At 20.4% G+C, this 16603-nt stretch overlaps 1 protein-coding gene across 1 annotated transcript in view; it reads right to left on the bottom strand.

Moving 5' to 3' along the window:
* Positions 1 to 9490, bottom strand: part of LOC129618534 (E3 ubiquitin-protein ligase MYLIP) — a 46434-nt gene extending 36944 nt beyond the window's left edge. The window contains exons 1-2 of the mRNA XM_055533338.1: positions 9307 to 9490; positions 7781 to 7839 (exon numbers count right to left, since the gene is read on the bottom strand). Coding sequence (XP_055389313.1) covers positions 7781 to 7839; positions 9307 to 9490 — 243 coding nt within the window. The remainder of the gene's footprint in view (positions 1 to 7780; positions 7840 to 9306) is intronic.
* Positions 9491 to 16603: the final 7113 nt, after the last annotated feature.

Raw genomic sequence — 16603 nt, 5'->3', positions numbered from 1 at the left:
TATGAGAACAAAAAAAAATACTCTCTGTTTTGTAATTTTTTTCTCTCAACTCAATTTTCAATATCCTACTTACTTTTTTTTTCTTTTTCTATAAACAAAATATTTTTAACCATTTAATGACCTTTAATTTTTAACATTATCTTTTATTTTTATGTATGCACATATTATGTATATGTATAGCCATAAAATGTGTAATTTACAAAAATAAATAAAATTATATATACATTGTTTTTATATAGTGCAAGGTACTTACTTTAATTTTAAATTTAATCGACCCTTTAATATAAAGTTACAAAGTACAAAAATCATAAAATGAAACCAAAGTACTAAAATTTAATGTAACCGCACCATATACATAAAAACACCAATATATATATATATATGTATAGGTACGCGTTTCATTGATAAATTTTTATTTTATTTTTTTTCTTTTCATTTTATTGTAATTAATTTTATTATTATGTATACATATATATCTATAAGGTTTTCAATGAGAAACTGTTATATACTATATTACTTATATATAAGAATAAAAAAAATATAAAATCTATGTAATATTAAAGAAAATATACCAAACCAAAACTGGAAGTATTAAAATATTTGTTTTGTTCACGTCAAAAATAATACCAATAACAATATATAAGTAAATTGTATAAGATAACAAGAAAATAAGAAATATTTTTTTCATTTTTTTTTTATTATAATAAATTCAAAAATTGACACACCTTTACACTAAATGGCGCTGTTCTTTAGTGATTCTTAAAAAAAGTTAATTTTACAATCGATCGCATGCTGTTAAGTAATAAATTTTTATTACAACAGAATTCGTTTTTTTTTTTCATATATATATGTAGGGATATGCAATGCTCACGAATACGTTATATATGCCTATATAAATATTTTAAAAACGATATCGAATCTTTAGTTAATATCTTATTGAATAGCTTTACAATTTTAAATTTTAAATTAACAATAAAATATCATAATTTTTCCAATATTTTATTTACAAATATTTTAGATTGTAATGAAACTGTGTTATTTACAAATAAGATAATAATTTTTATTTCGTTTATAGAATAAGAAATTAGTGCATTAAATTAAAAGCACTTAATTAAGAATCTTTTATATAAAATTAAATCGGAATAATAAAAGTGACCATTTATATAATATAAAATTTTATTTTTAATCTACACATAAAGATTTACTTAAGAAAATAGAAGAAAAAATTTAATTAATTTTAATTGGAAAATTTATTATATTTTTTTAAATATAAGAATAACAATTAAAATATGGGAATATCGTAAATATAAATTAATTTACACGCTTAGTACCAATATTAATGCTAGTGGTAACAAATTAAATTTTATAATTAATAAATAGCTAAAAAAAATTTAAAAGATACTCAAAATAATTTCATGACCAATGGTTACTCTTTTTCTTTTATATTTTTTCACTCTTTCTCTTTTGTATTATTAGAATTCTAATTTTGATTTTATTATTAACTTATTAGCATTAACAATAATAACAATAATTTAAAGAGCAAACATATATGGAAATATTATTAAAAATCTCTTTCTATACAGTAAAATTATATTACAACAAAACTACATGTATCGCCACAATAGCATACATGATAGTTGAATGCAGTATTTAAATTGTTGCTCACCTGCTGATTTTTATAGAGGATAATATGTAAAAATGTTAAAATATTATTAAATTAATTTATTTAACTATTTACGTAAAAAATTAGAATAAAAACGAAAATAAAATGTAATTTATGTAATATTCTTTTATTGTTATTTTTTATTAAATAAATATAAATTATCCAATATTTATTGTGAATTTTAGTTTTATGCCTTCTCTTTTTATTTTATTATTATATTAAATGGAAAATTTTTTATTAATTATTTCAAGGCATGACATTTAAAGTTGTCAAATAAAATTGTTTAAAATAAAATGAAAAATTGAGATGAAAACAAATTTATTTATGAAATTTTATTTTATTACATAACAGTCATTAATCATTAACGTGCAAGCATTTAAATATGAAATTAATTTAAAAGTTAGGAGTGGAGTTGTTGTAAAGCAATGAGGTTTTAATTCGAATTTGATCTGTTAAGTTTTTTTTATTAAATACTAAAAAGTGAAAGTTAATTTTAATATAAACCTTGCAATTCATGTGCACTCAAGTTTTTAGCAATATATTTCAAGGAATTAATTTGAAACGAATTTAATTAAAAATCAAGTAATGATTTTATTTGTTATTTTTATTTAACTTAAAATTTTTCATTATACTTAATTAGAAATAAGAAAATTGTGTTGAATAAAACTGAAATCAAACTGTACGACCCCTAGAAATATGCAAAATTTACTCATTTGATGGGTTAACGATTTTAAAAACACAGATATTATTGAAGATCTACTAAAATTAAATATTATTTCTAATTTTCTTTTAAATACGTAAAATTTATTAATTACCAAATCCCGTTTAACATTTGAACTAAATCGAATGAAAGGACTTTCATAAAAACAAGCTATCAATGAAAACTAAAAAACATTAATTAAATTCATAAATATTGAATAACCTACAATTTTAATTATTTTCTAGTTTAGAATACAAAAATATAAAAAAAAATTATTAATGGATTTTTAGATTTCTGAAATTAATTTTAATTTACTTAATTTTTTTAATTTATTTTAAGTAATTTTTCAAACTTTAGACCGTGTATTTTGTTGTATATTAACCTTAACATTATTTTTAAATAAAATTTACAGTATTTAAACATTTAATTTTTTGTTTTTTTTTATTTTTTTGTTAAATGAAAAATAAATCAAAATGTAAAGAGAATAAAAAATTGAATGCGACGATGCCCACTTAGTCACGTTTTAAATTTTTAATTTTTTTTCTTTTGTTATACTTATTACAGTGGTTTTCAAATAATTTTGTTAAAAATTATGAAATTTTGAAATTTAACATTATGTTTCTGAAATTTTTTTGGTTCTCAAGCCATATCGATTCTGCATTGGGGGCAGTATTTCTAAATTTGTAGTAAGTGTATATAAATAATACACTTATACAAAAACACATATAAATATATAAATATGTAAAATACATAAATAAAATATATACTTAAATATAAATACAATTTTTCCGAAAAAAATTTTTGTTTTGGAAATATTTGAAATTTGCATTTTGAAATTTCTTTCGAAACAACAAATAGTGTTTCGAAAAATTTGGTTCAGCTCATTCTAATAAAAGCGTAAAATGTAAGAGTAATGAGTACAACTAAAATACGGCAAAGGAATCAACGAAACATTTGAAATTCACTGAAAATTTGTCAAATAAAAATACTTGACTCAAATACTACATACTCAATGACTAATTACTCGTTTGACTCTCAATTAAATCTACTCAATATTAAAATAAAAAACAATATAACTAATTTATGTATCTATTATAATTGGAATTCTAATAACAATTCGCTGACTCGCTCACTCAAATTTTTTTCCATATGACATATTTGACTGTTGAAATAGACAATTATAAAAAAAAAAATGAGTGCCGGTTATTGATTTCGTAACATAATGAGTATAGAAATTCAAGAAACACAAATTTTACAATAAAAAGAAATTAAAAAAAAATGTTTTTTTTTTTTTTGTCTGATTCAAAAACTATTTTCAGCATTTTAATATTTTAGAAAATATTTAATTTTTTTTTGTTTTTGTTTTTTTACTAAAAGTTCAAAGTCCATAATCGTGCATTCAAGACGACGGCAAAATAAATAAAATAAATTACAAAAAACACAAAAAAAAAAAAACTTGTGTAAATACTTAAAAATATTTGTATGAAAAATTTTATAGTCAAAAAAAAAAACTTTGTACACAGAGTACATGATAATTTGAGTTTGAGATACCCAAAAAAAAAAAATTATTTTAAAGGGTGAGGCAAATGTAATTGCGTTATTAACTGAAATTAATAATAAAAACAACAGTAATAAAAAATAAATAAGATACAACATTAAAAATTGAATGTTGAGTGACAATGAAAAAGATTGCCATTATAATAAGGAAAAGGGGAACAAGAGCGGGCGCCAAGACTGTAAAAGAAAACTTTTTTTTCTTGTAATTTAAATTTTATGTTTATTTATTTTTTGCATATACACATATGACTAGTTTTTGCCTTGATTGCATTTCATTAAAGAGATTATTTTTTTTAACAGAAGATTTTTTTCATTCTGTTACCCAAGTACCATTTTTATTATTAACTTTTAAACTGTGTCACGTCAAAAATTGTTATTACATTAAATTAGTAAAATTATATTAAAAAAAAAAATAGTTTTGCATTTTGAAGAAAAAAAAAAGAGTCGTGCAAGTAAAATTTTTTTTTGGTTCGTAGCTTCACTTAATGTTTATACAATATGGAATTTATTAGTTTTAAAAATCTTGTTTAATATTTATTGTAGTAACTCGAATCTCATATTTACGCCATAACAGGATACTGACGGAGAAAACGGAATATTTTCATATATATTCAGATGGCAGTAAAGTTGCATATCAATACAGAATATTGTCATATATGAGATAGTAGTAATATGTGAGCCATTTGCTCTGCAGAGAGTTTACTTTAACTTTAAATCTCAATTTTCTATTAACGTGTAATGTAATAGTTCCGTCAAGAGAGAATATTTTTTGACAATTCGTATTCTTTATGTATATATAATTTGTTTTTAGTTTTATTTCAAATATACTTGCCACTTTCGTCAATTATTATCAAATTATTCTCTTTACATGTTAAAATGTTGTTAATGTTATGTTCATTTCAATATAATTTTAGTTTGAACAAAACATCACTCTGTATTTGATTATAAAGTTTTTATTCTTTGAAAATAAGCGATTTCTTTTTATCTTTTTCTTCTTTTTGGCACCTACATTCTTGTGTATATTAAAATATGCCTGCCTCAGAAAAGAAAAAATCCAAGGTGAATTTAAGTGATAAAGGTCACCGTTATGTCTAATATATATATACATTTATTTTTTCATCATAGATATTTATAATTATATATACAAAAATATCATTTCTATATTAAGAATATTATTTAATATAAAAGTAAAAAAAATTAAATTTTAAATTTAGTAATAAGGATATTTTAATGTTCTAATGCAAGTATAATTGAAATAATTGGAAATTTCTGCTTAAATCATTATAAAATTTAAATTCTGATTAGATTTTATATTTTGCTTTTGCTAAATTATTCTCTTTTATTAAAAAACTATTTAATTATTATGTGTTTGATATATAACTATAAATTATCTATTATTAAATACAATCTCAATTTACGCTGTTTTAATCCATATAAGTAATTGCGCGTGTATTGTAATTATAATGAATAAATAACCAAGAATATTTTATTTTATATAAATTTATGCATACATATATGCCTGGGAATGTAAGTTGTGATTGTGACCCAAATTGCAAATAAGAGCGTAAATATATTTTCTGTTATTCTCTATTCACTGAACGCATAATAATAAAAATACCTATTATAAAATAAAGAAAGTTATTAAGGGTATTCAGAAGAAGAACAATAACTAAAGTATAATGCTATATTAAATTACAATGCAATTACATAATAATATATTAATAGACGCAATACTCTCTTACAAATACATATACATTCAAAAATGCATATATCATTAAAAATAATTTCGATTTTTAATTATAAATTAAGTATACATATATGCAAATTCATTTTATTAGTAATCCAATATTGTTTTTTTCAATTAATTAATTTTCTCTAATTTTATGTAAATTATTATTAATGATTCAATTAAATACACACATACATACATAATAATTTCATTTTAAGTATGGTAATTAATTTTGCTTGAATATTTATAGAATGCATATATAGGGAAAGCATCATCAACAATAGAAAATTTCTATTCAGTTAAGCACACATCGTAGGTATTATTTTAAAAATTTAGAAAATTTACTGTCGCCAAACTAAATTACTAAAACATTAAAAAAATTTTAATTATTCATAATGTAATTTAAGAAAATTGAAATTAATTTTTATGAACCTAACCCAATTAATTGTTCTAAAAATAAATTAATATATTATACATTTAGTAAAGTATACTATATATTATGGACTCATAAAACTTTACTATGTATCACAAAAATGTAGTAAATAGGTCAGATTTTCTATACTGTTAAATGAAATTTTATGCAAATTTTAAGCATGTTTCTATAATTAAATAAGTAACAATTTCATGAATATTACAATTCAGTGTAATTATAAAAAAATATTTTGAGAAAATTTTATGATTGTGAAAAAAATATTCAAAAATATTTTGGTTTCAAAGTTCACTTTTTTTATAGGAATGCAAATTGTGAGTTATATTAATTATTATTAAAATTCATGATTTCGTATAAAAAATAATTTCAATTGAAAAAGTTTATTTTAAGGGTAAATCCCACATTCAAATGATTAAAATTTTCTTATTTTTTAATTAAATAGCGAACAATTTGTTTATAAAATTTCATTTAACTGTATTAGTTGAATTATTGTGAATCAACAAGAATTTCGAAAAATGATCAAATCATTAAATGATTCACAAATTCACAATTTCCTTTAAATTAAACAAAAAAAAAAATACATATATGAAAATAAAGTGATCGGTCAAATGTTATTGAAATGTAATTTCTATTTTATATGAAATATTTTCGAAGAAAATGTTTGATTTAAACTTTTTATGTTATCATGATCAATAAAGTAATTGATATAAATAATATGAATACAATATGCCACGAATGAGTTTATGTTACCATTGTGAATTAATCCGAAATCACCAACAAAATAAATTAATATTATGTAGGTACTTATGATTGAGATAGATTGTAGATTGTAGATTTTAAGGAAACTGAGATTGAAATAACAAATTGTATACATATAAATCATATTATAAAGACCAAATCCATATTATATAAGAGAATACATTGAATAAATCAAATGTTGCATACTATTCTTCTCATTCAAATATAAAATTTTGTTTTGAGCATGCAATAAATTTTTATTTTTCTCAATATTTTGAAAACATAAAAATTGCACTCAATTATTTTCCTAAATTCATGCACTCAATTAGTGCATGAGAGAAAAATTTGTTCCTTAATTTTAATACATTTATGCATAAATGTGAAATATCCTTTCTTAAAATATGAAATTAATATATACTTTATACGAGTCTATACAACAGTCAAACATATATTGATTTTAGGAAAATTCTTAATTCTTATATTAATTAACAATATTATTATTCATATTAAATTTCATATCCGATTTCCCATGCATATAAAATAACACGAGTATAATTAATAATAATTGTAATACGTGTATGTAGATATGTATGTATGCACATACATATATCATGTATGTGCATGGGAAATACGGAAATTTTTTCATTAAATGAAAAATTTCCTATATAAAATTACAAAACTAAAATTACAATTTTTGTTATTCTGTTTGCTTTTTTTTTAATTACATAGTATTATGGGGAGAAAAACAAAGTGTCAACGAAATCAATTTAAATATTTTTTAAACTTATAATTATAATATACATGTACATATACATAATACATTCATACATGTGTATAACATGTCTGGTACACATGTGAGCTTAACAAACATGTTTCACATAATTTTTTTTTTGTGTTGTTCAATTTTTCATTATTGAAATTCAATATTTTTCCATTATTATTTGTATGTTTTTTTTTTCATACCATACTCATATTCATAACACATAATGTGTCATATTGGACTTTGGACTCATATAGTAAAACTAAACATGTTATATAATATGGAAGTATATATATACATGAATAGATATACATATATATATATATATATTAATAATATATTATTCAATATATTGTACACTTAATTAAAGATTATATCATAAAAAAAAATTCCATTGGTAGTAGCTAGCTAGTTTTATACTATATACAAAAATTTGTATATATAACAGATATGTGTATAGGGAAGAGAAACATAAATTTCAGTACCTAAAAAGATTAAACTATACTAAAGATTAACAAAATAATTTTCTTTTGAAAAAATTCCTTTAAAATTTTATAATTTGGTTTTAAAATTTGTACAGATCTGAAATACAATATTATTTATTTGTATAGATGTTTGATTAAAACAAAACTTTTATACAAATATATATATATAGTAACACATATATCTGCCATAATTTTTAAATAGAAAATAAATAATAATTAAGTGGAGAAGTACAATGATCTCATCTTTATATTATTGAAAAATTTTTAGAGAAAGGTAAGCGATAAAATTATAAAAGTTTACACAATAAAAACAAGTTTTACAAGATTTTTCTAAAAAAAATAACACTTTTAGAAATCTTAGAACAATATAATTAAATTGAAATTATATGCATATATATATGTATGTATTTAAGAATATAAGTACTTACATAATGTATAGGTATTCAACATCAAGTCATTTAGTATTTTATTAAAATTAAAATTAAACGAAATACAAATTGTTAGAAAGCGTAGAATTGAATAAAAGTATTTTATCAAAATGAACTTGTTAAATGATCAAAAAAACAAAATAATAGTTTTACTGTCATTGATAAGTCAAAGAAAAATACATAAATTAAAGATAATACCCTAATAAACAGAGGACACTATTTACATATATAATTTACACTCACATTTTGGCTTATTTTTCAAAGTATACGGGTGTTATAATGGCACTTTTAAACTTGTACCAGAAAAAAAAATTATTGAATTTTTTTCTTTTTGTCTCATTTCATTTTAACTCATTAGAAATATTGTAAGAATTCTTTATTTATAAATAAGCAGCGCAATTTCATTATAAATTTTTCTCAAGTTTTTAGAATTTTGTATACAAGCGCTAAATGTTTTTTTTTTTTTTGGTTTTTATATAAATAAATTAAAAGTCTTAATGATGACATTAATTTGTTTTCTTATATTAAAAGTTTTTCTTTTTTTGTTATTTTCTATTTTTTTTTTCAAATGTAAAATTTCAAATTTTAATTATAGCATTGCCAGAATGTATGATTTTGTGAAATAATTTTATAAGTAGATTACGATAAATGTTAAAACTAAAGATTAATAAACTTTAAAATAACAGATTACCGCCTTATAGAATCTAATTTATACAATACGTAAGGGATTCGATCTATTTTCAATATTAATATCATACAGTAATCAAACTGTATGCGTTTCATAAAATATTGTTTAAATCAAACAATAAATTTTACAATAATGACTGTGAATAAAACATTGTTGTGCTATTTGCTGCACTACACTATTGGAGTATAATTTTTGTAAAAGGAACACTGTTGTAGCCACTTTACAGCAATAATCATGCGTAACACATTCTTTAATCAGCATATTGGCATTAACATTAAATATACGCAATACTGACATACCAGCAGCATCCATTTTTTTATATATAATGTAGCTATGTATTTAAATAACAATGTTAAATTGGCAACTTTTTTACTTTTACAAAATACATAGTCTCGACAATTCAACATTATATCATGTATAAGTAAATGCATAAAAAATTTAGTTAAATATACTGACATTTTACATGAAAATTATTTCATTCGTTTTAATATAAATTGCCATACTTATTTAAACATTTTTCTTTTCTTCTATATTTATTATTGCATACCTACATACATACATATATATTTTCTACTTAAGTTAATTTTGTTTGGTTTTGTTTTTTTTGTGTTAATATAAAATAAAATCGGGCACGTGCTCAATGAGTGATCATCATCACAGTAGCAGAGTAACACAAAATAAAAGAAAAAAGGCATATTTATAGTGGAATAGAAATTATTATGAAGATATTTTTGTAGATATCTTGTATACAATGTGTATTTAAATAAGTATGTAAATATAAAAACAAAATGTAAATATAGGTAAACAGATAAATACTATCTGGTTTTTAATAATTTTATTAGTATATTTACAAAAATTGAAATGCTATTAGATAAGTGTACGCTATAAACAAGTGTACCCAAACTTTAGAAATTTGTATATTATATGCACACATGCATACAAACTCATATATTTTTTTTTATATATTTTGAGTATGGTAAATTAATTTTTAAATGCATTAATAAAGTTGTAAATTAATTTAGAAGAAAAAATTTTAACAAAAGCAAAAATTTAATAAAAGTTAATTAAAAGCAAACGTTTTTTATAAAATTCAAAAATTTAACAAAGAAGCTTTTCCTTTTTAAGAAAATAACAAATATAAATTAGCATTTTTGTTAATTGAAATACAAAAAAAAATAATTATACAATATTGTTGAAATTAAAATTAATTTTTTTATTTTATTTTGGTATTCTAACAAGTGTTTTGTAATTAACATTTTGTTGTTACACCAGCTTGTAGTTGTTTTCATAGACAACAGCTTGTATAATTAATGTCATCATAACAGTGTTTTTATATATTTAATGTACATAATACTTCTTTAAATTATTAAAATATTTTTGTTATGTTACTCAACTACAGTTAAATTGAAGAGTCACTTAAAGAGTAATTGAAATTAAGAGAGAATTAATCATGTAATTTTGATCGTTTCTTATCATTTTTTGTTTTGAATTCAGAGAATTTAGAAATTTAAGAGAATTAAATATAACATTCTAGGTAAAAGGTAATATAAATTTTATTTAATATAATACTTTAATAAATTGAATAATTCTGCTCTATAATAGGTAGTAGCTTAAATAAAATTTTTGAAAATATTTAATTGAATTACAAAATCATATAACTAAAACTTATACAATAAAATTAATTTATCATTATTAGATTTGCAATAATTACAATTAACAACTTTTAATAAATTTAATATTTTTTATTTCAACTGCAAATTACAAAATTCAATTACAACATTTCAAATGCCAATTGTAATTATTATTTTAATAATCATTATTACATATCTATATTATACTATAATTGCTGTAATGTTAATGTTATGATGTTAATTGATTTTGACTATTTCAAAAAATTTTTTTTAAAGTTTTAATTGCAATGTCATTCTTGTCATTCAATTCAAAATAAAATCATAGATTTCGTAATCATTATTCATAATTTTTATATCATTATTATTACACAAGTATAACAGAATAACATTTTTTCAATTGAAATGGAAATTACCTACATGCGATCGTGTAAAACAAAAGTAATTATTAATCATTTTGTTTTTTTTTTTAAATTGAAAATTATTCAATAATTATCTAGAATATTGCAAACCAATTACATGTTTTGTATTTGAACAACATGTTAAACATAAAGTAATTGTTAAAATTTGTCAAGTAATCTTTATAGGATTTTCGTTGTAATTAAGTAACTTAAGTTCTTTATGTAATTTAAAATGTCATTTTAAAAGTTATTACATAATATTATTTTACAAAATGAAATGAAAATAATTTAAAATCAAATTGTCAAAATTATATTTTATATTTGAAATACTCAAATATTTATCCTTATAAAAGTTTTATTTGTAAAACAAAAAATTAAATAAACTCTAATTTTTTTTTTGTTTTTCCCCAAATATTAAAATGACAACTTTTAATATTTTGAGAATTCAAAAAAGTTTTTCTTCAATTTTTTATTTTCCTCATTTTTAATTTTATTTTTTTTTTCTTATTTAACAAAAATATTATGATAAATTTTTAAAAATAAAAACTTTTGCGGGCCCCTCAATTTTAATTTTTGGAAAAAATACTTGAATAAAGCTTGATCAGAAAAATAATGCAAAGAAAATATGCAAAGGAAATAAAGAGAATAAAAACATAAATTACTTTACTTTATTCCTTGTCATATTAACTGCTTTTATACTTACCGTTGTTCTTTGAACGGTACTTTATTTATATTATTTGTTATACTTGTCATTTCTATACTTGTATTCGTGCATTTATTCCTTTAAAGATTCAATAAAGAAAAACATTCTAATTAGGCTTTATAAATATTTTTATTATAAAATTTATTTCAAATTTTTTGTTAAACACGTTCCTGTTAAAAGATTTGCGGTAAAATATCTGAATATCATTTTTTCAGCACGATATAAAAGTTAAAAGTGGTATACTTTACACTAATTTTGAATGCAATTTATTTTAATCAATGAAAGTTTAGCAGATAACATTAATATTTGAAATGATCAGCATGGGGATAAGGCGATCTCAACCGTTCTTTGATGAAGCGTATTTTTGACGGTCGCACATTTTGTTAACAAAAAAAAAAATAATGCATTTTCCTAGATGTAATAAAGTTGATAGGATCTCTCAAAAATTAGTATATTAATTTCGCTCAACAGCGCCAACTTTTTTAATTATTAAAACCAACCAAAATTGATGAACCTCATATAGTAATAACTTTCAGATAGCACGATAGTTTGATAAAGTACATATTACCTAATGATATAATTTCCTAGAGTACATATTATTATTTTGATAGTAATTTTTAAAAAATGAGCACAATATGACAATTATTAACGGATTTTGTATAATTTCTCTATTCCAACAAAAAGAAAAAAAAATCACCCTATAAACACAATTTGTTCGCGAGCTAAACTGTTTTTCTTTAAACAGTTTACACAGGTGTACATGAAGCTCGTCATGTGCTATTTTCATATGATCCTATTTCAACGTTTCAGAACAAAAAGGTAATAAATAAGGGAAATGAACATTTTTTTTTACATACTTGTCAAAATTGTTCCAATTTGTTTCAATTCAACCAAATTAAATTGCAAAAAAATATATATATTAATATTATAATAAATCCTTAAGCACGAAAAAAATTCCATGTATATGCATATCATATACTTATATACTCGTATGGATATTAATTTATTGAATATTATTGAAATAATTGAAAAGTACAACCGCAAGTAAATTATTCCATAAATCAATTTCAATTGTCATATTTTCTCTTTTTTTTTTTTTTTTGTATGTTGTGTAATTGAAAGAGAAGAGGGAATTTTTGAATATAAGAATTTTTTGTATAACAAAAAGTATACAATTCAATTTTAATTCTCGGGAATAAAAATTGATCCTTAAAACAAAATTATTGGTTATTGATATGATGTATATAAGTCTGTACGTATAATTAATGTTTACAGAGTTGAAATGCGTTTATTCAATAGACTACTCATGAAGGTGTACTTATAAATTTTTTAAATAATTGGGATTAATTGTAATATTTCAAATTCTAAATATAAATTTAGATGTGAAAATTAATACATTGCATTTCTTTCTCTTTAATCTTCTTAAAAGCAATTTAAATTTATATTTTAATTATTATTGTTATTATAGTCTTATTTACCTACACACGATTATACTTATAGTAGAATGAATACGCATTAAAAATATTATTTTAATAAAAAATATATGTATATTAATTTTTCCATGAAAAATTCAACAAATATTTTAAAATTAAAAAAAAATTTTTTTTTTTACATATAAAACCTTGATACCGAAAAAATTTATTTCTTTTTCTAAATTTTTTTTTATATTTATACAAAATTATATTATTTTCTTTTCTTCGAATATTTTATACCTTGACTACATCTCTGATTTGTTTATTCCATTTAATGTATTGTATGACAATAAATAAATTTCATGGATCTTACTAAAATCTTGAATTTGAATATTGTATGAAAATTAAACGCTCGTGTGTGTATGTATAACATATATAATAGCAATATATATATGCATATATATAATATATAGGTGCAAATTAAGGAAACACTAAAATTTAAGAAAATAAGAATATGAAAAATTCATAAAAAACAAAAATAATGAAAAGTAATACTAAAGTATATAAGAAGGAAACAAAGAAATATAGGTAAACGGTAAAGAGGGAAAGAAGGCTGAATAACAATCTTTACACTAATACATATGTTTTATAGAAGTGAATCGTTGTCGTATAACAGGTGAAAATTAAATTTATCCCCATATATTTGTGAATATTCGCTAAATAAGCGTATATTTATTTGCGATATTTTTTAAGCAATTTCTGTTAAGCTTCAAAACAGATTTTTAAATAACAAAAACAAAAAAAAATATTTTTCAAAGGAAAAAAAAGAAGACATTGAGTATATTTATATAATATACGTGTGTATGTCATAATGTTTGCATTTAAGTATGACAAAAACCTTTTATTTACGATTACCGCTCTTAATATATGAAAATTTTATTAAAATTTAATCATTGATATGAAGATGTTAAAATGAATTCTCTTATTATTCTGCTACACTAATGTGTACACATTTGAAAGGCGGCACTGGAAATACTCATTCCCTTCCTTTTTTTTCATATTATAACTTACACCATTTAAAAAGATTAAAAATTTAAAATACAAAACGAAAAAAAAAAATAATTGCACCTACATCCACACAAACACATATTTTTACTTTTACTTTGAGTTCAAAATATTTGGTTTTTTTTTTATAGGATTTAGAGTGTCTTTGGTTTTCCTAATATTCCACATAAATTTTTATTTAAAATCTCAATTAAAATGTCAACATTTTTAAAATGAAGAAGAAAAAAAAGAAAAATTTAATAAAAATTATATTTGACAGAAACGTTTAGAAATAAAAAACGAGAAAAGTATGGCTAATTTACAACGAGAATACGAGAGGAAAAAAAAATGAGGTATGATTAAAATTAAGGTTTTCTAAAAATAACATTTACATATTTTGCTACAAAATTTAATAATTTTGAAGAAACAAAACTATTTAATTGAATTTTCTATATTTGAATTAAAAAATTAAGTCTTGCATATTTCGAAGTTTTTGACTTTAGTTACGAATAAATAAGGTTATTTAGGAATTGTTTTTTAAATGCATAATTTTAATACTTATTATACAATAAAGTCTTGGGAATTAATTACTTCCAAAATAATTAAATGTATTTCGAAATTTAGTGTTATATCTTACTTGCATAAATTTAAAATTTTCATTAACAGATCAATTAAGATTTTCCAAGTACATTTTATTTAAAAAAAAATACAAAATACAAAAAAAAAAAATTAAGATTTCCAAAATATTACTTGAAGAAAATCGAGAAATAAACAACATTAAATTTACATACATAAATTTTCCTTGAATTTCATAAATTTTACAAAATATGAAATGATGTGTCAACCCTGTCTACAACATTTAACTAATTTTAAAGAATAAAATTGGGAAAAAAAATATTTGTATATTTAAAAAGGAGGTATAAAATAATATGTTCATAAATATATGCGGTATATATATGTATATATATATATATATATACATATATGAACATGTAGATATATATTTACGTATATTTAATACAATATTTTTTTTATTTTGGAATAAATTCAACCTCCTTTTTTGGCTTCAATTCAAGAATTTTCATTTTACTCTTTTCATTTTCTTTTTTGTAATAAATTTTTCAAAAAAAGTCACATAATTTTCTCGCCTTAATATCAGTGTGTATAATACATATGTAAGCTTATATAGGGCATATATACTTATGTAGTATAATATAAGAGAGAAAGTAATTCTGATTTTAAAAATTATAACAATAAAATAAAATTAAATGAAACGCAAGAAGAAAAAAAAGTAGAATTTTTATTATAAACTTACTTTATTTATATAAATTTATGTATTTAAATATATATGTACGTATATGACGAAAATCTGTTTAACTTTCAAAAATTTACAAAAATATAAAGTGTTGTATAAAAAAAAATGTAAGGGTTACCATATATTTTTCAAAGTTATAAATAAATATGGCTTAATGCGAATATTTTTAAGATTTTTATATTCAAATCTCATAAATTGAAAAATTTAACATTAAACACTTTAATGAATTTAATATACATACGATATTTGAGTATGATAATTAAATTAAGTAAGTAATTTATTACTATCGCGTTGTGCTGTAAAATGTAAATGCAATTCTTATACTCTCACAGATTCACATTTAATCTACTAAAAATAGGGCATTTAATTTGGATTTTCAATGATAAGGATTAAAAATATTTCTTATTTAAATTTTTAATTTTAGAAATTATTAAAATTGTTAATAAAATTAGTTTATTGATAATTGCAATATAATTATTTTTAGTTCTAAAACTGAAGATTTTCAAACTATCAATCAAATAGCCTCCAATTTTGTTATACTAAATAAATTTAGAATTTTATATTAATAAAATTATGCCCTTATTCGCTCTTAGTCTACATTTAGATTTATTATTTTATTTAATAAAATCTAACGCAACTCGATAACACTTATTTAATGTAATAAATTTTTTAAAAGAACACAAAAAAAAAAGAAACATTTAAGAAAAAAGTACAATTGAATTTTTTTTTCTTTTTTTGTAATATATCCTTCTTATTTATGCCCTAACATATGTATATGTATGTACATACATTTGTATATGCTTTCATATAATTGTATATTAATATACAATTTTGCACATATTGTTATAATTTTACAACAAAAAAAAAGTAATAAATTTTTTATTTTCAGACCATGACCTATTTTTAATTTTTCTTCATATAT

The sequence above is a fragment of the Condylostylus longicornis genome, unplaced genomic scaffold (genome assembly GCF_029603195.1).
Source record: "Condylostylus longicornis isolate FDR11 unplaced genomic scaffold, ASM2960319v2 ptg000009l, whole genome shotgun sequence".
Classification (NCBI taxonomy): domain Eukaryota; kingdom Metazoa; phylum Arthropoda; class Insecta; order Diptera; family Dolichopodidae; genus Condylostylus; species Condylostylus longicornis.
The sequence above is the reverse complement of the archived record's forward strand: the minus strand, read 5'-3'. Positions and strand labels throughout refer to the sequence as shown.